Source organism: Protomyctophum parallelum, assembly GCF_964188405.1.
Source record: "Protomyctophum parallelum genome assembly, chromosome: 20".
Taxonomy (NCBI): Eukaryota; Metazoa; Chordata; class Actinopteri; order Myctophiformes; family Myctophidae; genus Protomyctophum; species Protomyctophum parallelum.
In genome coordinates this window covers 22441620-22466514 of record NC_139718.1, presented here as the reverse complement: position 1 = coordinate 22466514, position 24895 = coordinate 22441620, and the positions used below count along the sequence as shown (strand labels likewise).

Genomic DNA, 24895 nt, shown 5'->3' with positions numbered 1-24895 from the left:
GGGAAATGCACGTTTTCATAGTAAATGCGACCTGTGGTACACATACATAATCAAATATAAATAAATAAATAAAAGATACAGAGCCACCTCCCTGACATAACCCCCGGAGACAGTTTTCTTATTACGTGATTTATTAAGAGTTTTGAATGGGAAAATAATCTTCACGATCAATCCGTTTATGACGTCAGACTTAGATACTCCTATTGCAGGCCACTAGAAGATATCCTTCTGATTATACAGTATGAAGGCTAATTACCAGTAAGACGCCCTGAGGGAGAAAAGCTTGCCTTATTATTATCTTTTTCTTCAGAATTATATTTTTGAGTGGTGCAACCACTCCTACAACCAGCAATGTCCGTGTACCTGTTTACCTAGGCTGTGTACCTGTTTGTATGTATAAGTGAGCACGAGTATGTGACTTATTTATACCAGTAGGGGGCGCCAGAAACAGAGGGGTAGTGCTGTGTCTCTAATGAGAGAGAGAGAGAGAGAGAGACAGAGAGAGAGAGGGGGGGGGGGGGGGGGGGGGGGGGAATTGCACCACTCAGTTCACACGTGTGTGATTTTTTCTTTACATACAGTAAACATTCTCAGCTCACAGTAAAGTCCCAAAAAATTGCAGCAAACCCATAAAGCCAAGAAGAGAGATTAGCATGGGCTTGATACCCGCACATGTTTTTTGATCTTTGATGGACCGTGTAATTGGTCCAGAAATAAAAGCAGTATTGCTGGACTAATTGTGTAAATGCCTTGTTATCAGTGCAGACGCGGGCCGCCGGCCGCACTGCTTCACCCTCATTCCCAGCAGCTCCCCTGAGCCTTTCTGCCTCACTGACAATTGTACGTGACTGGAATTGTGAAAGAAATCTAGTTTGGAGTTGGCGAGCTAAGTCGATCATTTTTGATAGTCCTGCATTAATAGGGGAGGGGAACAAGGTAGAGGAGAAATATGTAGGGAAACATTTGTGTTATCAGTTCTATCAAGAGCACTGTAGTCCCTAGGGGAAGGTGCTAGAACCAGGCTGGATTGTCCAGTGAAAACAGACAGACTGATTGAGTTAAGTTGGAAGAAAGTCTTATCAGATTTGGCTCATTTCACTAACGTTTGATTCCAATAACATCATTAACCATGTACCTTTACTGAACTTAAAATATCCTTTGTTTTGTCAAATTGTGATTTGACACCGTAAAAACACAATAATCAACCACTGTTATTGACAACTGAATCAACACTGGTTAACTGTTGTGATTTGGAAACTAATTGGGATGAATATAGTTTAATAAATTGATTGAAGTTAACTAATAAAGTGACATTAAAATAGTGGTAACCTATTTTGGGTTTGTGTCTGGGTTTATGTCTCAGTTGAGACTGAGATTGTTGATCTGTTGATGTGTTCTCGCCACAGAAGATCCAGACGTAGACTCGGTTGTTTTCCGTTGTAAAGTCTTTATGAACAGAATGAGGAAAGGGTTGGTTTCCGGCCACAGTCATCTACGAAGACAAGGTAAGACAGGAGAAATGAACAAAGCTCCTTGAACTCCACTGACAATAATGTCTCCCTATAACTAACAGGTGGTATGTCAATAAGTGAGACCATGTACACATTTTCATTTAATTTGAGTGAGTGAAATTACTATGTTATGTTATGTCAGTACTCGGTTGTAACTATTTTGAGGGATGCTCAAAAACGTGTGTGTGTGTGTGCGTGTGTGTGCACGTGTGTGTGTGTGTGTGTGCACGTGTGTGTGTGCTCGTTCGTGTTCTACCCCAGATTTGAACCCTGGTCTCCAGTGCAATTGCTCAAATAAATAAAAGTATGACTGAACTAATAGAGCCTGCTTGCTCTGGGGTGAATTCTTATTTTGATCTTTAGGTCAACCAGAAATGGGATGGTGTCCAACCTACTTTGTAGACAATACATTTGTGTAGGAAATACATTTCTCAATAGTAGAGCAGGGACACCAAATACAACCACCAAAATTGTATAAGTTGTATTAACACACTCTACAGTACCATACCGATTGGACAAAAACAAAATATCATTTTATTCACTGAAAACAATTACATAATTGAGATAAATTGGTGACCATGAACTGATTGTACCTGATACTGTGTGATATAAAAGTGCACGCCACTTACTTATAAATGTCACCCACTGTGCAAATTCATTCATTCATACATAAGGCATATGTTATGTTCTCATTATAATTTCAGTACGCCAGCTTAGAGTAGACCAGTTACCCTTTAGATGTGTAGGCCGCCCAACATACAGTATAAATGTCTCATACCATATGTAGAAAACGTTTGAGATAATACTGTCAGCTCTTAAATGAAGCATAACACAATCAAGCCCTACAGCCATATCTGGTAAAACTGACGACTCTGATGGAACGTGCTAAAATGCAGATAAGTAGGTGGTGCAGATATTTAATATGAAGTGTTTATAACTCTTTCCCTTCAAACAACCACACAGAGGTTGCCTGGAGCGCTATTCTGGCACACAATGTAATAATGTAATTACTATATTATAGTAATTAACTTTGCCAGAATGGAAATCTGTATGACACTCTGTCAAGCATCCAGCATACTTTACTTCTTGTTTGCACACTTCTCTTGTCTTTATTCTGAACAGGATGTATAGCTGAATGCATGTACGTTTGAATGCATGTTTCTGAATTTTGTTTTTCTTTGTGCTTGTATTGTCATAGTTCAATGTGCCATAAGAGTGAATATGAATTTTTAGACATCCTCTCATGTTACATGATTCTGAGATAACAAGTAGACAAGGAGAGGGTGGGTTTTAAATGACCTTTTTCCTTCCTGATCCTGTTTGTTGATTGCTCATAATTCCTTATTTCAGAATTTGTTGTGCCAAAAGCCATTAAGCAATTGTTTAATGGACCCTCCCTGATTATATTGATATCATGGGGTGTAAAGGTCCTACTGCATTGTTGAAACAGGTCTGCCATGGATGTAGGACAGGTCTCAGCCACAGGGGGTCTAACAAAGCCTCTATCATATTCATCTACAGTATTCAAAATTTAAGAAAAGTCGCAAAAAAAAGTGTCAAAGTGGAAGCTGTCTAAGCCCTTCCTTAGCACAGAGTAAGACTGCTGCTCGCTTTGGGGCCCATCACACAACGCCACGGCGCATGGACAGCCTCAAGGAACCTAGCGTCGCACAGCCCTGTCCTCCAGCCTCAATGTCCACTGCTTGCAGGCACAAACTATTTGCTTCCACTATTTCAATTTACTTATTTATCTTCCCGCAGATCACGCGTCACAAGTGAAATGCATGTTGGGAGGGACACAGATTAATGTAAGGGTCACAGTTTTCCGTGCAACACTCCCCTTGCCTTACCCACCGCACTGGCTCAACACGGTCGCCTACCACTTCTCTCCTGCTTCTTTCTACCACCACCGCAATCTACAAAGCCATGCCAAAGTTATTTGCAACGTTGAAACGGCTCGCACGTCACTCAACATAACTTGGAACTACATGCGGGTGACAAACTCCTCCAAAGTTATTTGCAAAGTTGAAACTGCTCGCACGTCACGGTGACACACTCCTCTCCTCCACCACCTCCTTCGCCGTGCCAGACAACTAAAACAGGGTTTTTCGAGTCCCATTCAGCCCGGTGCCAAGAGATGCACTGTGGTGTTTCGACACCACAACATGGAATGCGCGGGTCCATTTGGCTACACTCCCAAACTTACATTACTGCGACAGCGCAATGACCGCCATCCCGTGCCGTCGGTAAAATAAAATGATAAATACACACAGAGATGCAATGACAGTTATCTATCTATCTATCTATCTATCTATCTATATCTATCTTATAACATTAATATAGTGCCCAAGTTCAACCCAACTTCACAACATCATCCGTTAACAATTCCCTTCCAATCAATGTGATCTATTATATCACATTACCCACACTGTACATAATGTCCTGTTCAACGGGTAAGGCCCTAGTTCATTATATTCATCAGTGTAGTCTACTGTAAATTTTAGGAAATAACACCCGGCTAACAAAGAATGAAGGAACATCTAACTACCGGTACTGTAAACAAGATAATGGAATTTTTACTCGTATAACAAGTTAGTTTTATTCTTGTGACAAAGTGTGTAGTGAACGAACATCGACTCCTACTTTCAAAGCATAAGAAAACACAGTTTTAAATACTGGAATTATCACCGTCATCTTGTTCTAATCTACTCCTACACATGGCTTCATTCGTCTCCTCATAGGCTCCCCAGATCAAGTCAGTAATTATTATTCACCAACAGTGGAGCCCACGCTTAAGCTCGAATGACCGATTTCGGAGAATCGAGAGGAAAATCACTTGGAGAGAAGGAACAGTGACTAGATGAATAAAGAGGAGCTGTTTTTTGGAGAGGGGAAGGAAGGATGATGGGAGTATTATTCTCCGAGGAAGAGAGGATTAAGAGCGATCTGTCTGAAGGTGAAAAGGTCCATATTCCTCCTGGAAGGGGGGGGGGGGGGGGGTGTTGGAGCCTTTAAATTCAAGATGAAATGAAAAATGCCATTTTAACCCTTTTAGACCATACCTACAGTGTACAGTAGTCATCCTGTGCACAGTGCACCCACTTAACAATCGTGTTTTCTTCCTGTGAAACAACATTATGTGTTAACCCCATTCCCAGTTTGATCTGGAAAATCCTGGAAAATAACTACTGTTGCACTGAAAGTATAACCAGAAGCACAGGAAGTACAGCGCTACATGTTGTCCAGCCTACTGGAACTTCCTGTAGCTCTGTACTTCCTGAACTTCTGATTAGATACTCTGGGCAATAGTTTTTGTACATCCTAAACATTTTCTTACATAGATAGGTTTGAATATCTACTCATCATCCAATGTTCAACTTCAAACTTTAATTCTCCATGTTTGTTTGTTACGACATCCCCACTTTACGTTCATATCACATCACCTTCGAACATTATGTCTCGCCTGCCTACCCTGTTTCACTCAGAAATACATGCCTTGTAAATGCAGATGAATTTTGATTGCAAGTAGAGTGAATGTGCATTGTGATAAGACACATCTCTGTATGATGCACCCTGTGCTGGGATTTAGACAATATTTGGATGGTCAAAAGCCTCCTGCAAATTGCTTTCTGCTACCTGCCTGACAGGCACAAGTACATGTTCTTCTTGCACAACATTAAACATACTGTAAGTGCTGTGCGTGAAAAGGACAACTGCGTCGAACATAAACTAGCAATGACACTTGCTGTGCGCTGTTTTGTGCTGGCCCATAGAGTTAAAATAAGCATACAGTATAGTGCGGAGACTTCATGCGTTATGTGCAGTGTGAAACATACATGAGTAATACAAATAATCACAATTGGGAAGCCGTAGATTTACACCCCTACAATACAACCTATACATAAATTATACCCTGCAATCAATATTAGTGTTTTTGTTAGAAGAATACTGACCAAGTTAGTCTAATGTCTAGTATGGTGTGCTCAAAGTAGTTTTAGTTTTGTCCAAATGAAATGGAAACACTGCAGGTATAAGGCATATCCTATCATCCAAAACTTCAGCAAATGAAAATGTGTATGCATGTTGATGTGGTCCCCTACTGCCGATAAGTTGGATACAGAAAGAAAGATTTTACTTCTCATGGACAGCAATCGAAACACTGTCTGTAGGGGACAGGCTAATTGTGGTCGATTTAGTCTCCCTGGGAGATTTGCTGTACAAAGCCATGTGTGTGTGTGTGTGTGTGTGTGTGTGTGTGTGTGTGTGTGTGTGTGTGTGTGTGTGTGTGTGTGTGTGTGTGTGTGTGTGTGTGTGTGTGTGTGTGTGTGTGTGTGTGTGTGTGTGTGTGTGTGTGTGTGTGTGTGCGTGTGCGTGCAATACTTCATCTTTGTGTATATCTTCACAGATTGCTTTGACTTTTACCAAGTTAACTTCTTTATAGGGAACACCAGCTGTCCTTTCCGTCTGCTTTTGGGCTGTCGTATAGCCCACTGCAATGATGCTGTCCCAATTATCTGTTAGTCAGCTGACCCACCTTGATTCCACAGGACATGGACTCACGATACTGGAGGTCTCCTGTGGGAGGAAGCAGAACATGGCCAGCCATGTCTTAATACAGTGTGTTTTCTAGCCTGTGCTCTGTCTATCCCTTCTGCTCAAACTCATTTATCTCCAAGATATACTGTTGAGTCTACAAGAAATACGATTTCAAATCTGTCTTAACTTCCCAGCGGGTATCTGTGGTGGTTTTTCAATTTCACTTTCTAAAGTGGAGACAATGATGGATAGTAATACATTTTTGATTTGTGGAAGTTTGTCACTAATTTGTGGCTGCCTGTTAATAACTGAGCCAGGAGCAGTATGGGTTGGCGCCCCAGCCTGCATCCTCTGTGAGGAGGAAGCCCAAAAAACCTTGGCTTTTAGGAGGGCCATTCGAGCCGCAAGTGGAGCCTGCAGTACCACCGTTGCCCAGGTGGAGCCATTGCAAGTGTCTGGTGCAACGCACAGGTCCTGGCTGTACTCCTGGTGAGAGCAGGAGTGGACCTGGTGAGACGTAGGAGGGGCCCGGACAGGAGTCAATCCACAGAGCCTAGTCCCTCCACATTCCAGAATTGTGCCTCCCAGTCCCGGCAGAGTAGTTCCGGAGTGGTTTCAACGGATTGTGTGGCCCTGGTCTTTCCCTAGTGGGTCTGATCAAGGGTAGCTACTGGGATGTAAGTCAGGACTTGATCACTCCGGTTGGGTCAGCCGAGTGTGGGGTATGATGTTCGCGAGACCCGAAACCCTGATGACCTTGGGATACATCACTGAGGAGGGAGGATACGTCCCAGGTGCATCCATGCGATGTATTTTCGTTCTTTCGTTCTGAACTTTACAGTATGTTCTATTATTGCCCTGGCTTCAAATAAAATCAGTGTGATGATTGTTCTCTGTTTTCTGTTTTGGTTTTGTGCCTTTGTCACTGTTTGCGCTCTGTGGTACCAGTCCGTTATTCCAGTGAATAATGGTTTGTTCAGAAACTTGGCACAGGAAACTGAAAGTCCCCATTGTCTTTCTGGCCAACCAAAAGCCAGTAATTCATATCGACAACAGAACGCAACTTCAAACGTACTGATGTTTTCACCAAGTGGCACACCGCCCTTGGATATCTACATAAAATGATGAATTATACCACACTGGGAAATAACCAGGGTAACGGCAACAAAGAGAAAACGTCTGGGGAAAGAATGCAGCTTCTGGTTTAATTGTTTGCGTGGTGCTTAATGGCAGCCCAAAGTGTAGTGTAGTGTAGTGTAGTTCTCACCCTCATTTCTACAGCCGAGTCTTCAGTGGCACCCACACACAGCCATAGGTCTCATGCCCTCTCGTATAATTACCATCTCTAGGAACATGGAGAGAAATCACAGAGCCGTTGCCATGGGTATAAAGCATTCTTGAATATGCTATGAGGAATGATGGGACATTCATAAAGAGCGACATTTGAATGAAATCTTATTGGCAAGAGAACAAAGACCATACTGTAGGTTGAGAGAGTACATAGGTGTGGCAGGTGTGTATGTTGCATATACACTATGGTATGATGGAAGTTCCATTCATTTGATCTTCCCTCACAGGGAAATAGTTTGGAGGCAAAACCCATTAACCACCTTCCTTCCCATGTCATAGCCACTAGATAGAAGTTAGAGATTACTCATTAAAGTGTTGCCACCTGCTATGAGACGTTTCAAAAACACTTCTCTTGTAGAGATAGACATTTTACTACCAGACATTCACCAGTAGAATCCTAATCAGTAATTCCCTGCTTTTCTACCTTTTTCTCTGTTCCATTTTTTCCTATATCCTCCCTTCTCGCCTGTACCTGCCTCCCACCATCTATGTCTCTTCTCCAGGTAACAGCATATTGCACTCGGCAGCAGGCAGTGTGACGAGTGCCGTACAGAAGGCCAGTCAGGCTCTGAACGAGCGAGGGGAGCGCTTGGGTCGGGCCGAGGAGAGGACGGCAGACATGATGAACAGTGCTGAGCAGTTTTCTGTTACTGCACACAAGGTGAGGTTTACATTACCATAATGCACTGCATGTATATACATTGCATGTATATTAGGCATACATATAAAAATGGCATACATATCTTCCTTCAGCACAATAAATTGCAGGTCTAACTTTGATGCACAGATAACATGGAGTCAGAAGCGGTGAAAGCTACAACCCGGGACTTATTTTAATGAATAAAATCATGCTGAGTTGCTGTGCTGAGTTAGGACTTAGGAGCCTCCCAGCAGTGTTATGGTCTACTCTGGGTAGACGATGATTCTTTTCTGTTCCCTTCATTTGTTCTCTCCTTCCAAGCACTTCTCCGTGGGTTTTTTACATTTTCTCCATTCATCTCTCTCTGACACGCCAGTAGGATTGATATAATGCTTAACGAGACCATTAGCGGAAAAGAGAATCGACTGCTCTTAGATTCTAAGTGATCTTCCTTTCTATCATCACAATAACATTCCATCTCTCACATACTGCACATTTTATACCCCTATCCTTGCTTAGGTGAAATCCATTTGAGGAGCCTACTATACAGTATACCCCTCGCTGTTAGATGAAAATACCAACTGTGCTGAAATTATAATACAAAAAACAAAAACTCAGAGGAATGCATTGTTTTCTTGAGACCAGATATTTTCATACTGTAGCATTTCTTGTGTGAAAATCAGGCGACCTTACACATCTTGCAGTTTACCCGTGACTTGTCTGTGACCGTGACATGGAGGAAGGCTTGATGACATGTCATACAGCATAGATGGTGGAAGGGAGTACCACATGTATTATAGAGGGACTTAAGAAAACAGTCGATTTAAATGAATCATAGCAAAAGGGTAAATCATATGGAGCATCAGCAATGTTGTTTGGGTCGCCTCCCTCTGCCTGCCATCATGCAGTCAATCCCATCTGCTGTGCTTCACATTGTTGTGTTCTAGTCATAGACCTTCGGTTGTCGATGTTGCTCTGCTGCCCCCACCTGTCAAAGCCGGATATTTCATCTCTGTTCTTCATACCACAGCAGAAGCAGCCTATAATAATCATGCTTTAATTTTATTACATGTATTTCCGACTTATACTTTATATATCCACAAAGGAAAAGGAAGACTGAATGTACATGCCGGGGGGGTTATCATTGCCTGAATATAAAAAGCAACCGATCAGTGCCTGAGGAATAAGCACATCAAAATAGCCATTACTCCTCTCTGGCAGTACAATGAGTCCAATATACTGTAGGCTGCATTCCCCCACTCTATTAGTCACTCTGCCAACTACCACTGTATTTTATAGCTTTCCCCAGGTGGAGTTATCAATCAAGTCTACTTTGTTGGTTCTGGTTGGCTAACATTGTGCTGATGAGGTTACTTAAAGTTGTGCCACTGCTATATTGGGAGGGTTTCTCACTGCATCGTACAACTTTACCACACTCAACTTGTGACTTTCCCCGTTATCTCCTTTTCTCTCTTTTTTTCTTCTCCCCTCTCTGCAGCTTGCCATGAAGCACAAGTCTTAGACCCAGGTGCCAATCGCCATACAGGAGATGGATTTAAGATTTTATTCTTTTTAAGCCTTTTAATACTGCTATTTGTTAAGATTGTTAAAGTTTTAATAATTTGGGGTTATAGTTTTCTTGTGCATCACATTCCTAACGATGAAGATGATGTGATGTGGCAAGCGCTGAGCAGAGAGGAAGAAGAGAAACTCTGTAGGACTATAAGCAGAATGTTTCATTTCATGGCTAACTTCTCTATTCTGTTAGCCGTAAAGGAACACCTTCATAGGCAAGCCACAGTGATCCACATTCACTCCATCCCACTTGTTCATGCCCCCATGCACAGCTACTGTAGGCCCACACACATACTGTACGCATCACCAATACAAGCTAATAATGACTTACTCAAGGCTCAAGTGATGCGTGAGTAGCAGTAACTGAACTTACTGAAGCCTGAAACAGTACTGTCTCCAGCAAGACAGACACACACACACACACACACACACACACACACACACACACACACACACACACACACACACACACACACACACACACACACACACACACACACACACACACACTCTGTCTCTGTCTCTGTCTCTGTCTCTCTCTGTCTCTCTGTCTCTCTGTCTCTGTCTCTGTCTCTGTCTTTCTGTCTCTGTCTCTGTGTGTGTGTCTCTCTCTCTCTCTCTCTCTCTCTCTCTCTCTCTCTCTCTCTCTCTCTCTCTCTCTCTCTTACTTACTTTTGACAAATGCTTTAATCTAGAGACATTTCTCACACTCTTTTGGGAGATGAGAGAGAACACACACCTCCCAAAGTGAGTGACATATTTACAAAATGAGAGTAAAGGTTTAACAGCTTCTGGTGTCCTTGGTCTGTTTGGCATCGTGACGTTCAGATGATCTTCTTCTAGTGATCTTCTTTCAAGTGCAAATTGTGCAATCGATACAGTATTAGTCAAACTTGTCGAAGGCGTTTTAGAATCTGCTCATTGGACTGACCAGAAACAAGAGGACATGTTTAGAGTGACACACTGTGGTAGAATAGTGAAGTGCATTGCTCCTTTGCAGGACTTGTCGACAACCATACAAAGGAATCCTAAACTTTTTAGTTATACAAAGGTGGGCAGGGATAGACAGCTCAATGGCATTGTAAATCAGCTTCAGCATTGTAAAAAGCATACACAAGCATTCTGTAATTCTTCTACTAGTAGTAATATCAATGTAAGTAGAGCTGGTTTGCCCCATAAACCTTTAAAACTACTCATGGCTGTATTTCTATTCCAATATTTCCATAGTAATAACTAGTATTTTTAGTATAGTATAATTTTAGTATAACTTGGATTGGTCATAATGGTTGTGTTCTGATGTACAGTACTCTGTCTCTGACAGATTATGCCCCCATCCCCTCCACCCTCCCTAATGGCAGCAGCAATGTGTATACTAGTCATCCTTCGTTTCTGTCGGTGGTCGCACACCTGACTGTGTAGCTGTTGCTTCCTCACTGGCAAGACCCTCACAAAGGAGATGTATTGGATTGTTACTTTTATATGTTGGATTTTATATTTCATGCTGTTACATGAACTGTTAACTCGCCTCGCAGAGGACTCTTGAGTTCATAATGAAACGTTCCAGTTGCCTAACTTCTAGTTCGCTTTTAGTCCTCTCTTAACACTTTGGATGTTCATTGTTTTAATAAAAAAAATATATTGAAACTAAAATTTGTATTTGTATTATGCCAATGTCCTGTTTATAACTAACGTTAACACCACCTTTCAAACTCCAATGGAAGCAAGAGGAAGTGGTATTTTTCATTTGATTTAGTTAGGTATGCTGTTCTGTTACAACACCAGCTGTCATGAGCTCTAATCGCTGTCTACATGTCTGTTACACTCACTCACTTTATGCTTAATAAATGCTCTTTATACAGTGGACTCTACTCTCCCATACACTGTACACACTTAATCTAGTGTCAAAACATCTCATCCACTGTCTTAATGCAATTGTTCTTTATTAGTGCCTTTTAAACTGCATCTCACCTCCGCTGCCATATTGAAAATTAACTTGTCTTGCTAACACTGCCTCAATTCATCACCAAAATACGTTGGGTTGTAGAAGAGTTAATTAAGTTCTTTAGATTGTGTGGAGTTTATACTGGGACTTCTTAAAGGAAAGATGAAAGAAGGAATGATGACAGAAGCCACAGCTAGCATGAATAGATGAGGTACATTCTTAGAAGCCAAGTTTTGTACAGTTCACACTAGTCATATCTGTTATTATCTAAGGTGAATATTATTCCAGGTTTGCGCATTTAAACATTTCTGAATGTTAACCACATGCTCAGTTTTATTGTCTGTCTTGTCTTGACAACTTTAATTTATTTCTTTCCCTGGATTACATTGATCTAAAGCGTTTGTTTTCCTCATAATTTATTGTAAATACAGTATACAAACATTTTGACAGGCAACGTTTGAATTTGTATTTGAGTTTTGTCAACTTATCATACAGGACTGTGTATCTCTTAAAAATAAAAATAAATAAAAATCCCTCAATGTGTTTGTTTTTTTACACTATTTGATACAAACGGATACTGATCTGCATACTGCAGACCTGCATATAGCCAATATACATTAGCAGAGAAGTCAAGACATTCACAAGATGCAATTCTATTCTACCTACACTAAGTATTCATTCTTGTTGAATTATTGCCATTACAGTGTTTATGTTAAGTATTAAAGGTTTTATGACATTCATTTTCATTTATTTTTCTTTTTCTTTTTTCTTTTAGGTTTTATGACTTCAATTACACCCAAAAAACCTGAACTTTGAACATTCAGTGGATTTTCTGTGGTCTGAAGTTTTCTTTGGGGTTTTTTGGGCCTTTTGAGCTACAATGAAAACAGGCAACACAGTGAAACAGTGACATCTGCTGGCAAATCCCATTGACATATATGGGATTTGCAGTAAGTGATGTCACTTACTGCCGGCCAGCAACTCTACATCTGAGCTCAAACAAATAGATCTCTATATCTGGAGCTGACCTGTTCTGACATTCCATTACGTTGATCCTTCCCCATCCATCCTTCCTCTTCGATGTCTCCCTTTTGACTGATACCTGTCCATTTAAACTTTAAAGTTATTAGTGCAGCCGGCGAAAACTAGAGTCCTCAACAGGCCTGAAAATTAAGGCCCGGCCCTACCTGGGCCCTCATCAAACCCTGTACACTCAAGACACTGCCCCCGCTGTCACCCTTAGATCTCCATATATGGAGCTGACCTGTTCTGACATTCCAATATGTTGATCTGACCTCATCAAACCATGTACACTCAAGACATGCTCCATGCGCTCGGGTGGCGCATTGGTAAGTACCTGCACACCTTCAGAGTCTCTGTGTTCAAATCCACCGCGGTGCATCCGGCTTTGCCAAAGTTTCTCAATCGTCGTGACATTTTGCTGAGGTCGGTAATGAAAACAATGTCTGTGTGAGTTTCATTCAAGAGTCTGCTTAATCGCGGCGCCCGCTGGGCTAGTGGTCCAGGCGCATGCTGAGGGAAGTAGGGGTGCTGGGGTGCTGGAGCAACCCTTCCCCCCAGGCACAGCCCCCTCTCGGACAGAAGAATAATAATTTTAATCTAAACAGATGTGTTACTAAGCCTAATAAATATGCTGTATCACAGTATCCGCCTTATCCTGGTTGTGTCAGTTTGCTAATGCGTGTGGAGAGGGAAAGTAAAAGCCACTTTTTTGGTGCCTTGCATGGTTTCCTCTGGCATCGGTGTATGAATGTGTGTGTGAATGGGTGAATGTATTGCACAATCTTTGTAAAGCGCCCTTGATGCACTATTTATCATTTACCATGTCTCTCCCCCTCTCTCCCTCCCTCTTTCCATGGTTTCCTCCGGAATCGGTGTATCATTTACCATGTTTCTCCCTCTTTCCTGTCCATCTTCACTGTAACTATCAATACAGGCACAAAAGCCAAAAACAAGAGTCTGCTTAATCATAAGGAGAACAATCTATTGACCACTTCCCCCAGTGGAAGTGGTCGACTAGAATCATTGTCCCTTGTCCCCTTGTTGGGGAGGCATTTTCAATACTTTATTTGATAGTGACAATGGAGAGAGACAGGAAATGCCAGGAGAGAGCCAAGGGCCCCAGGTCAGACAGAGCCTTAATGGTACAGTATGTGCTTTACCAGGTGTGCCTCATCCCTTGTTCCACACTAGCTCAATACCATGCACATTTAAAAGAACCTCTACACTTTGGTAAAGGTTTGGATTGTGTAGTTAGTGTCCTTGTTTCCTTGCTAACTCTAGTTGCTCCACTGATAAGAATGTGTGGTGCTGCAGGAAACAAAATGAGACTAATGGATCTTGTCAAAACAATCAATATTATATCCCCCTTTTCCGCTGCCCAACAATTAGTTCATTAATCATTCAATTGAAGATGCGGGTACCTACGACAAACAACAAGGGTGGGTTGTGTGTTTTTGTATGTGGGGGGTGTGGGTAATAACGAGGTAGAAATAGACAACATGATCAATCTTTACTGTCAGAGGAGGGGGACCTACAGTAAGTACCTCATAAAGAAACACATGACTCTGTTGCCATAACTCAGCATTAGTACATCCTGCGAATACCCTACTCTGTCCTACAACCTCCTCCTATATGAATGTGTCTGCTCAACTCCATCTTGCCCTCTCTACACTACATGCTATATTATCTAACCTACCCTAAAGCCTCACCTCCTGTTCTCATAAGCTACATACCTGACCCTTGTTTGGGAGTATCACGATCACGTACAATCGTTCCCTACAGTCTACACTCTACACCACTGGGCAGTGCACTAGAGTTTTGGAAAAAACCCATCTGTTGTGTAGCTAATGGTTATATTGCTCAGTGCTTCATTACATGTATTGATTGCTGATCAATAAAGAGGTGATAATCAGTGTTCAGTTTCAGTGTAATGGATACATTGATTGTGGCATAGAAGTGTGAATTAAAGCCCAGCACAAGCTGCTCAATTTGCTACAGGTAATGACGTTCTGTAATTTGGATACACCCTAGCTGCTCAGGCATGAAGCATCTGCCTAAATTGAGGTTGTCCATAAGCTTTTAATGAACTGGTGGGTGTGTCCACATAAAAACAACATTTTAACAAATGCTGTACACTTTTTTGAAAAAACATCTTCCTCCTTATATAATAATCCCTGGTGATGAAATCAAAGCACTCAATCTTTAATTTAATATCATGCACTAGTAGTTATATAGTTGTCACTGTTTCCAAATTAGCTCATTTGTAATGGAATCTTAAATTTAGACTCACTTTGATACATTTTCATGCATTGATGCAGCACTAGTATGGTGATACACATCAGGGGTCCCTTTCATGAATTAGTTTAGCACACAGCTTGAGAATCTGTCTAGGTGTGTAGGTGTCACCTTGAGAAGGGCATTGAGATTCCAGTCAGCCTGCAGGCTCATTCCATCAGAGAGATTTGGTGCCTTGTTTACAGATTGTCTGTCTGTCTGTCTGCAGATTGTCAGTCCCTGGCAAACATCTATTTAATCTGCCAAACTCCCAAAAGCAGCACCAGAGTGATTACAAGCATACACAGACAGGTCAGCAGACAGATTGGGGCTGCAGCACGGCACCTCTCTATTTCTCATTATCGCTCACCGCCACTCTCTGTAATGGTTTCTGAGTAGTCCTATTAGTCAAGAATGGAATGCACACCAAGTCAAAGTTTAATAACTGCGGCAGGATATTGCGTGTGCGTGTGCCCCCTGAGGTCTCTTTGGATGTGTGGGCTTCGCAGGAATTCTAGTTTATACATGGGCTATACATTTTGAAATTACATTCCGGAAAGTGAAAATGCTATTAAAAGTCCCTGATGTATAGGATATAATTAATTTAATATACAGTACTGTGAAAATGACTTTGGGCACAGCAGTGGCAAATCCAATTTAAAACAACCTTTCTGAGCAGTAAATGTTTGTTTGAATGTTTTTATATATAGCAATGACGTATACTTAAAAAGATGTTAATGCAATAACAAAACAGAATGTCTTCTGCTTTTAATTAAGTTGATTTTTCTTTACTGCAATACAAAAACACAATCACATAATTTGAGTTGTGAAGAGATTGGAAAGCTGTTATAATGAGGCTCTGTTGGTGTATACAGTACAGAATGTCACTGTCTGCAGTCTCTTTAAAAATTAGATCTCCAAGATCAAGAGGCACACACTGACTACATGCATGTGTTGTTGGTGTGCATCCTATTACTTACTTACTTACTTTATCCTCTTCGTCCCAGTTGGGGAGGCCAGACAAAAAGCAGCACTGGTGCTCCAGGTTGGGGATTGGGCGTGGCACTAACAACCCACCCCCCTGGAAACAAAAAACTGTTACAGAAACTGTGCATCCTATACCTACATTATTCACATTGTCAGCCTCACATTCAGTGTTCCAAAAAGTGGCTATAGGTGACCTTGAGATTTTGACTTGGAAAACTATTTTCATAGTATATGGCACACTTTCCCTTTTGTATTTTTTGGGAGTGTGTGGGTTGAAAAATGTGCTTATAGAGCATGTGTGCGTGTGTGTCTCTCTATGGTGGGGAAAGACTGTGTGGAAATTACAGCACACACACACACACACACACATTACAAGTTATATAATACTGCTGTCTACTGAATGATGGGAACACAGGATCTTTTTCTCATTTCCTGGAAATGAATGGTTATGGTCTGGACATACACGTTTTCTGCCTGACAGTGACAATATGGATCATGTGTGAGAGAGAACAGGGAGAATGTGGAAGTCACCTTGGCGCTCTGCCCACAGTGACTTGGCAGATGTGTGGAGAGGCGAAGTACAGAACAGCTGCTTGCTCTAAATCGGGTAGCTCATCCTCCCCTCTGCCTTTGAGTTCCTGTGGAGTGCAATGTCAGCCATGCCGGGGCCATCATTCATTATCCTAATCTTCAACCACCTCATGCACACCCGTGCGTGCACATTCACAAGCATATTGCGTACGCACGCACGCACACACACACACACACACACACACACACACACACACACACACACACACACACACACACACACACACACACAATCACCCTCCCCATCTTTTGCTCTCTGCATTATTTTAGCTTATTAAATTACACTTTACTTGTTCTAAAAGGGAGGAGACTTAGTCTAGATTGGCAGTTGATTGTGTTGATATTTAAAGGGTGGGGGACTGGTGTGTGAAGTACAGTAGTATATGCTGGTATATGGTTTCGGCAGGTTTATGCTCAGTTAAATGGGGAATTAGGGCCCGGGCCAGACAACCGATAGTAGTGTATTGTGTATATCAATGAATCCAGTGGGTTATGTCAGAGCAGGAGGGTAAAAGTGCTCCTCTTCTTTTAGTTACAGAGTATAAATACTAGCTTAGGTTCCTGTGGAAATTAGGTTATTCAGAAGAGAAATAAGACGATCTTTGAAGAAAAATAACTGCAGTGACCCATTTTTTTTTGTGGACCCTTGAGCCACTTACAGTATGTTCACTACAGTATTCTGATTGTCTACACAGTTTCTGGTTTAGTTTTGTACTGGGGTTGACTTGACCAGTACAGGGGCATGTTCCGTTTTGTGAGCACGTGCCCTTGTCATCACATGCGAAATGTATGATCCTTCATCATATTATGAAGGATCATACATTACTATATATTATAGTCGGCGGTAAAATAAAGTGTGTGTGTGTGTGTGTGTGTGTGTGTGTGTGTGTGTGTGTGTGTGTGTGTGTGTGTGTGTGTGTGTGTGTGTGTGTGTGTGTGTGTGTGTGTGTGTGTGTGTGTGTGTGTGTGTGCTTGCGCGGGCGTCTGTGCGTGCGCATGCACACAGATTTATGGTTTACTGTATGTGGGAGAGTGTGGCACGTGCAGCCATGCCAACATGTAAATTGAGTATTTGTGCACAAGCTACAAATATGATGCAGTATCATTCATCTAGCAGCCATTTGCCAGGTGATTCAACCAGCACCATTATTGACTTGACTGTGGAAACAGATTGGCTTCAAACAAGCAGTGACATACAATCACTCGCCCACCTGGGAGCTCTCAAAGACCCAGCCCAGGCACACAGGGAGGTTGATTATGTGAGCCACTGAGCCTCTTTCTCTGCATATATCAAATAGGGTGTTCCTCTGCTTCACTCTAGTTGAATCTAGCCCCCTTCACGCCATTGTGCTGACCGTAGCTGAACTATGCCTTACAGGTCCACATCATTTCCTTCCATGTCTCCCTTCCCGTAGCTTTAGTGAACATGTCAATGGTAGCCCATTATGGCTCAGAATGGCACGGCTTCGCTTGTGTAGCAACTCATAATGTAATAGCAACTCATAATGTAATAAGGGCTCAAAAAGGCTCATAATGTAATAAGTTAAATGTAATAAAAACTCATAATGTAATAATCAGCTCATAATGTAATAAAATCATGAGCGCATAACGTAATAACAGATTTTTCAAAAAAAGACGTGTTACATTATGAGTTGCCTTAATAGGCAGCTCATAATGTAATAAAAGTTCATAATGTAATTATGGCCCATATTGGTGAGAAAAGTCTTACACTGTCATTGTTATTACCTCTGTTGACAAATGTAGACTTTCATATGGCCCATATAGTCTTACACTGTCATTGTTATTACCTCTGTTGACAAATGTAGACTTTCATATGGCCCATATAGTCTTACACTGTCATTGTTATTACCTCTGTTGACAAATGTAGACTTCCATATGGCCCATAGTCTTACACTGTCATTGTTATTACCTCTGTTGACAAATGTAGACTTTCATATGGCCCATATAGTCTTACACTGTCATTGTTATTACCTCTGTTGACAAATGTAGACTTTCATATGGCCCATATAGTCTTACACTGTCATTGTTATTACCTCTGTTGACAAATGTAGACTTCCATATGGCCCATATAGTCTTACACTGTCATTGTTATTACCTCTGTTGACAAATGTAGACTTTCATATCGTCATCTTATTAAACTAATTAAACTAAAAATATGAAAAAATATGACTATTGACATACAAATAAATGTGTATGTCAATCATGTAACATGTAAGGATAAAATGACTTAGGCCAATATCTGAACATGCAATTTTAACTTAGGCAATTATAAACGTTATTTAGGCCAAATTACTTCTGCAGTAAGTGACTTAGGCAAAATGTTTTATTCCAATTATTTTTAATAAACCATGGTTTAGGGTCAGCCACAGAGTGTTTAAAATAATATCAGAGAACAAAGACATTTGACACTGAAGGGGAGTGAATTTGGAGTGAATGGGAGTGAATGGGAGTGAATTTGGACTGAATGGGACTGAATGGGAGGTACTGTTACTATGGGACTGAATGGGAGTGAATGGGACTGAATGGGAGTGAATGGGAGGTACTGTTACTATGGGACTGAATGGGAGTGAATGGGAGTGAATGGGAGGTACTGTTACTATGGGACTGATACTATGGGAGTGAATGGGACTGAATGGGAGTGACAGTCCCATAGTAACAGTACCTCCCATTCACTCCCTCACTCCCATTCACACCCTTTCACTCTGAATGGGAGTGAATGGGAGTGACTATATGGGCCATATGAAAGTCTACATTTGTCAACAGAGGTAATAACAATGACAGTGTAAGACTATATGGGCCATAAGAAAGTCTACATTTGTCAACAGAAGTAATAACAATGACAGTGTAAGACTATATGGGCCATAATAAAGTCTACATTTGTCAACAGAAGTAATAACAATGACAGTGTAAGACTATATGGGCCATAAGAAAGTCTACATTTGTCAACAGAGGTAATAACAATGACAGTGTAAGACTTTTCTCACCAATATGGGCCATTATTACATTATGAACTTTTATTACATTATGAGCTGCCTATTAAGGCAACTCATAATGTAACACGTCTTTTTTTGAAAAATCTGTTATTACGTTATGCGCTCATGATTTTATTACATTATGAGCTGATTATTACATTATGAGTTTTTATTACATTTAACTTATTACATTATGAGCCTTTTTGAGCCCTTATTACATTATGAGTTGCTATTACATTATGAGTTGCTACAGCTTGGCTTAGAAGCAAGAAAAGGGGGTCATTGTGTGTACCGGTTGATTGAGTTGTGTCCTTGACACGACAGGCTTGAAGTCAATGAAATGCAACCCTGACCCAGCTTTGTTTGGCTGCATTGATGTAATGCCTGGTTTACACTTAGTTGCATGCCAGTGTTGTGCACTGTCAATAGCAGATCTACAAGCTTCATCTGATGTTTGCAGACACCCATGCACAACTAAGTATATAAGCTGAAATACAGTATGCCTCCCCCAGGCTCAATTATAAGACTCTATACTGTACATTTGTATTCATGCACAGTATCTCACTTAACATCTGAATTGCAACGAAAGGAGTGATTAGATTCACACACACACACAGTCACACACACACACACACACACACACACACACACACACACACACACACACACACACACACACACACACACACACACACACACACCTCAATATCATGTCACAGCGTTTGAAGGATAGCAGGCCATTAGTCGTCCTTACATAGATCAGCCTGCTCCAGTCAGCTTCGGTTTACATTGATCTGTGGACAGAGGTGGTAGACTGATTAAATTCTGCAAGTGTGTGTGTGTGTGTGTGTGTGTGTGTGTGTGTGTGTGTGTGTGTGTGTGTGTGTGTGTGTGAGTGATAGGAGGGACCCTCAACACAGTTCAAATATGGTCAACATCGTAACTCTTAGTACGAGCAGCTTAATTGCCTTGCCAGTTAGTGGGCTGTACACATTGTTGCCTTTGATAAGCTCTCCTATCAGTTGAGAAGATCTTTATTTTGTGTCTTCTTGAGTATTACCTGTCCTTGACCTATATTTGTACCACAAGCATGCCCTCTCGTGATTCTCACATCAAGTATTCTTGCCAACAGGTATAGGCCACAACACATACTCACCCCCCCCCCCCCCTCTCCCCATAAAATGAACAGGCTGTCCTCATAAACACAAAGAAAACACATCACAACCATGCCAATTCTCCACTTTACTTTACTTGGTCTGCTTTGCATTTCCACTGTACTCTGTGTAATGGGTCGCCCTCTTAGTACCCCCACTCCCGGAAGTGGTGGGGACATGAAAACTATCTTCCATGCTCTGTCTAAACAGTAGATGTCACTACTTTCCGGCGAATCCACACTGCTGGTAACATGAACAGATTCAGCGTGGGCGGTGGTGACAGTTTCAGTTGTGAAACATCTGGAGGGGTGGGTCTCCATCACAAGCAGAACATCCGGATGATACGGGGTGAGTGTGGGTTGGACTGGAATGGCTCAGCATTAATAAATCATATCTATAGGTCCAGCAAACAGTTGGTGATTATGTCACCTCCAGACAATGTTCTCAGTGGTCCTGAGAGGGGGGTGGGGGCTGGTCAGCTTTTGGCGGAGGGAGCCTTGTCCCTGTGAAGGCTTCAAAGCTTGTTTCATGCTTTGAAATAAATATCTCTGTTAATCCATACTGTAAGTAAAGGGGTGATATAGAGCAGAGTTAATGTGTTGCCCACCATTTAACTCAAGGAACCAGTGGTTCTGGGAAGCCAAATTGACTGTAGTAGCCTTCTTCACAACATAGGAGACATCTTGCATAGGGAGCTCACTCCGTCTTGTGATGTTCTGTAAGGTTTTAGTTCCAGCACATCCCCACATCCCCCAGTGATCACTACAGCCAACAGTTTTGACAGCACTGGGGCAGTCTGAGTGTGTTGTCTCATTGAGCAGAAGTGATAGGAGTTTCCTCCACTTGCCTAGTAGAAAATGTCGGGCTGCTGCATGTAATGAGTGATCCACAGGTACTGTAGGGGTATTCTAGAGAGGCCGTCTGCATTTGCATGCAACTCGTTGTTATACTGTATGTGTGAGCAGCCAGCTTTTCTGCATCCAACTATCTGCCAGGGGTGAAATTCCTGTAGGCCTATGGGGGCCAAAGTTTGTTGGCTGATGGCCTGTCAGAATGAACTTCCTTCCAAAGAGGTCTATCTTTCGACAAAAAACCCCCAAAAACTACGTTTCTCTGCAATTCTTGTTCCATTTGCGCATAGTTGCTTTTTGCTTTAACGTGTGTGTGTGAAGTGAATTATCAAAGGGAGAGGTATCATATGCAAATAGTATAGTAAGGGCAGTTTTGGCAAAAATATCTGGATGGCACAACAGCAATGGTTTAAGCAGAGAAGACAGGTTCTAATTAAACACTTTCTTTCTTTATTTGAAGCCTTTCGCAACATCCAGTCTAATTTCGCACTGTACAAACACCTGTGCGATCAGCGTAGCATAGCTGTTATATCAGCACCATGGACAGCTCTGTGTATTGGCATTGTCAAAAGAGTGAGATTTGAATCTAGTGGTACACTTGCCGCTATGTACTGAATGATCATGACTTGATCACAGAATGTGATAAAATCCCAATATGAGGAGTTTAGCACCAGCATGGTGCTAGTGATACTGGACACCCTGGAAAAGAAAGAAAGAAAAAAAAGAAGAAAAAAAAAGAAAGGCTGAAAGCCTCAACCAGACAGAAGAAGAGAAAGGACACCTTAAGGCACGGGTGGCTCCTTATGTGATGCCAAAGAACGGGAAGGTCTTTCTTTGACGCAATGAGAATAAAACTAAATTCCCCACAGAGACACTGGGTGTTCATTTACAAATTCCCACTGATTGCTTATTTTTGGTCGCCCATTACTATGTGTACATGATTGACCTGGATCTAAATACATCTGAAAAGATCACCAAATGAATGGGCATTGTGCATTTACCGGTAGTTAGAACTGTACCTTAAATATATATTTGTTTGTACCTTGTATGCATTGTTTGCTTTATATTTTTAATTTGTTATAACACTGATGAACTGGCAGCCACCTTGGATTTGACCTCTCCTCAGAGGTCAATTCTGACTCCCCTCCACATCTGAAAATAAACTTTATGTGATTTACTAACTATGCATGCTAGTGCACAATTATTTGGGTTATTTACTGCACTACCTCTGTGAGGAGGAAATAAGTATTCCGATGACACCCTGCAGTTTTGCAGTTTTGCAGTGAAGCCTCTATGGCACAGAAATATGCGGGAGTGAGAATTCATAACAAAATCTGTCACTCGCTATTTGTCTATAATACATCACCTCGGCCTTGTTGATATTCCAAATTCCACCGGAGTATTGGGGTGGGAGCTGGGGGTCTGAAAGAGGGAGTGGGTGTAGTAGTGTGTGTATAGTGTGTAGTCTATGTGGAGTTGTGGACTTATTTTTATTCTTATTTTTTGTTTGTTTTGTTCTTCTATTGGTTTTGCAACTGCAGCTGCATGATACAAGAGGGAGAACTATCCAAAGTAGGCTATCCATCTCTCCATTGACTGACTCAGAGGAGATGTATCTGCCGGGCAGAGAGGCGGAGCTAAAAACCAGTGTATCAGCAAAGCAGCCACAGCGGTGACACTGGTGACAGGGGGCGGCAATTAACATTAATTAATCACAACCTCTCCCAGTCTTTCTCTACCACACGCACACGCACGCACGCACACCTAACGAACGCGAGACGCCACACACACATGCCTAATTGCCTATCCTAACCTGTTATCCATACTTGACATCAATCTTTACTGGTTGCCTGTTAATGATATTGTCTCACCTCACCTTTGCCTTTTTCTACCACTTCAGACAGAGACGAGGAGTCTCTGGTCAGCTCAGGTCAGATTAACATCTCTATTTATTTCTTTATTTCTTTACTTCTGAAAGCACTACCATTAATCAGTCCCTGTTGGCAAGGAGAAAATTAGTAGGCCTACTTCCGGGCTCCTTCCATCTTTTTTATCTTGCAAGAGACAAAATCGCTCAAAACATTTGCCTTGTTATTCTTCTCCCCGTTTCAGTTATTATCTCCCTCTGTTTCCATTCACTAACCACTTTATTTGTATTTTGTTTTATTTCATTTTTTCTTTTAACAGATGTACTGTAGTACCATATGCGACCACTGAGGGGCACTGCAGCTTAAGCGGTGCCACGCAGACAGAGCAAAGGAACTCGTATGAACCTTCATAGAAGAGGAGCGCAGCCGCGAAGGCGTCAGCTGCTCTCCAGTGCCAGCTACTAAAAGTTACCCAGGGTAGATCTGCTGAGCTGTCTCTTCCTCTCCCTCCTCTGAGTCCTCTCTCCACCGCAGTACAACGTTTCCACCCAACTCACGCAGAAACTTTTTCATATTTATCTTTATCCTCCGGGAGGATAAAGAAGAGGGAGGATTCCTCCCTCTTCCATGTGTAGCCTATCCTCCATCTCTTTCAATTCACACACGAAAATATCTCCACCGCCGCTCTCGTTTTATATAGCCTACTGTACATCTGTCACACTGTTATTTCTTCTTCAGAGGGCTATCATCAGTTCCAACCCATCTGCAGTCCGAATGTTAAAGATTCCCAATCCCTCTAGTTTTGGGTGTGCTACTGCTGGCCATGCAGATCTAGCTCTGCATCAAAGGATATTGCTTCTGCACTTTCTACATAGGGGTGTAGGCCTATAGTGTAATAGGCCTACTATACTAAAACATCAATGTAGTCTACTTCTCAGTCCATGCTTGTTGCTGTTATTCCACTGTATATAGTGCATAGAAGTGAGTGAGTGAGCCCAGTTTATTGATCTCATATTCAGAATGTCATAGAGTTTTATTTTATGTGTGTTTTATTTGCAGAAAGGCAAACTGTCACCTGTCAGCCTCGGTAGAGGAATTACGAGACTTCTTGGAAAAAAGCAGGTGCATGCAAAGTCTGTTAACACGGTAAGCTTTGTGACTTTGCTATTACTTGCACTACACTTTCATGCTGGACCTATTATTTGGATTTAAACATTGCACGAAGGAACTGCCAATGTCAATATTTATTAAACATTGGTTTTGTCTCTGAGCTGATATACAGTATAGAGCTTTTCAACAATTGTGTTTTAGACCTTTTATTCAGTGGACTCAACTTAGATTTCAGTTACTTTAACATAATATTATAACTCCACATTGCATAATGGGCCATGACTTTGTTATTCATAGTTAGGAGGAGGCAGTTATGATGAATCACTTTGTGTGATTAATTGGGCTATTGACCCTGAACAACCCTGGAACCTGTGCCTCAGCCAGGCCTGACGCTATGGGGCACGGATGGAGTTGAACAGGATGTGAACCGAGAGACATTTTGCAGCAGCCTTGGGTTTCACTCTCATTCAGCATTCATCAGAAGCTGCCA

The 24895-nt window shown here is 41.7% G+C and overlaps 1 protein-coding gene across 2 annotated transcripts in view; it reads left to right on the top strand.

Annotated features, from left to right (window-relative positions):
- Positions 1-12087, top strand: part of stxbp6 (syntaxin binding protein 6 (amisyn)) — a 76343-nt gene extending 64256 nt beyond the window's left edge. Inside the window, exons 5-7 of one of the 2 annotated variants that reach the window (XM_083792029.1) lie at positions 1407-1505; positions 7901-8058; positions 9536-12087. In XM_083792029.1, the coding sequence (XP_083648155.1) occupies positions 1407-1505; positions 7901-8058; positions 9536-9559 (281 nt within the window). In that variant the 3' untranslated portion in view covers positions 9560-12087. The remainder of the gene's footprint in view (positions 1-1406; positions 1506-7900; positions 8059-9535) is intronic. The other variant, XM_083792028.1, reaches the window with a different exon arrangement.
- Positions 12088-24895: the final 12808 nt, after the last annotated feature.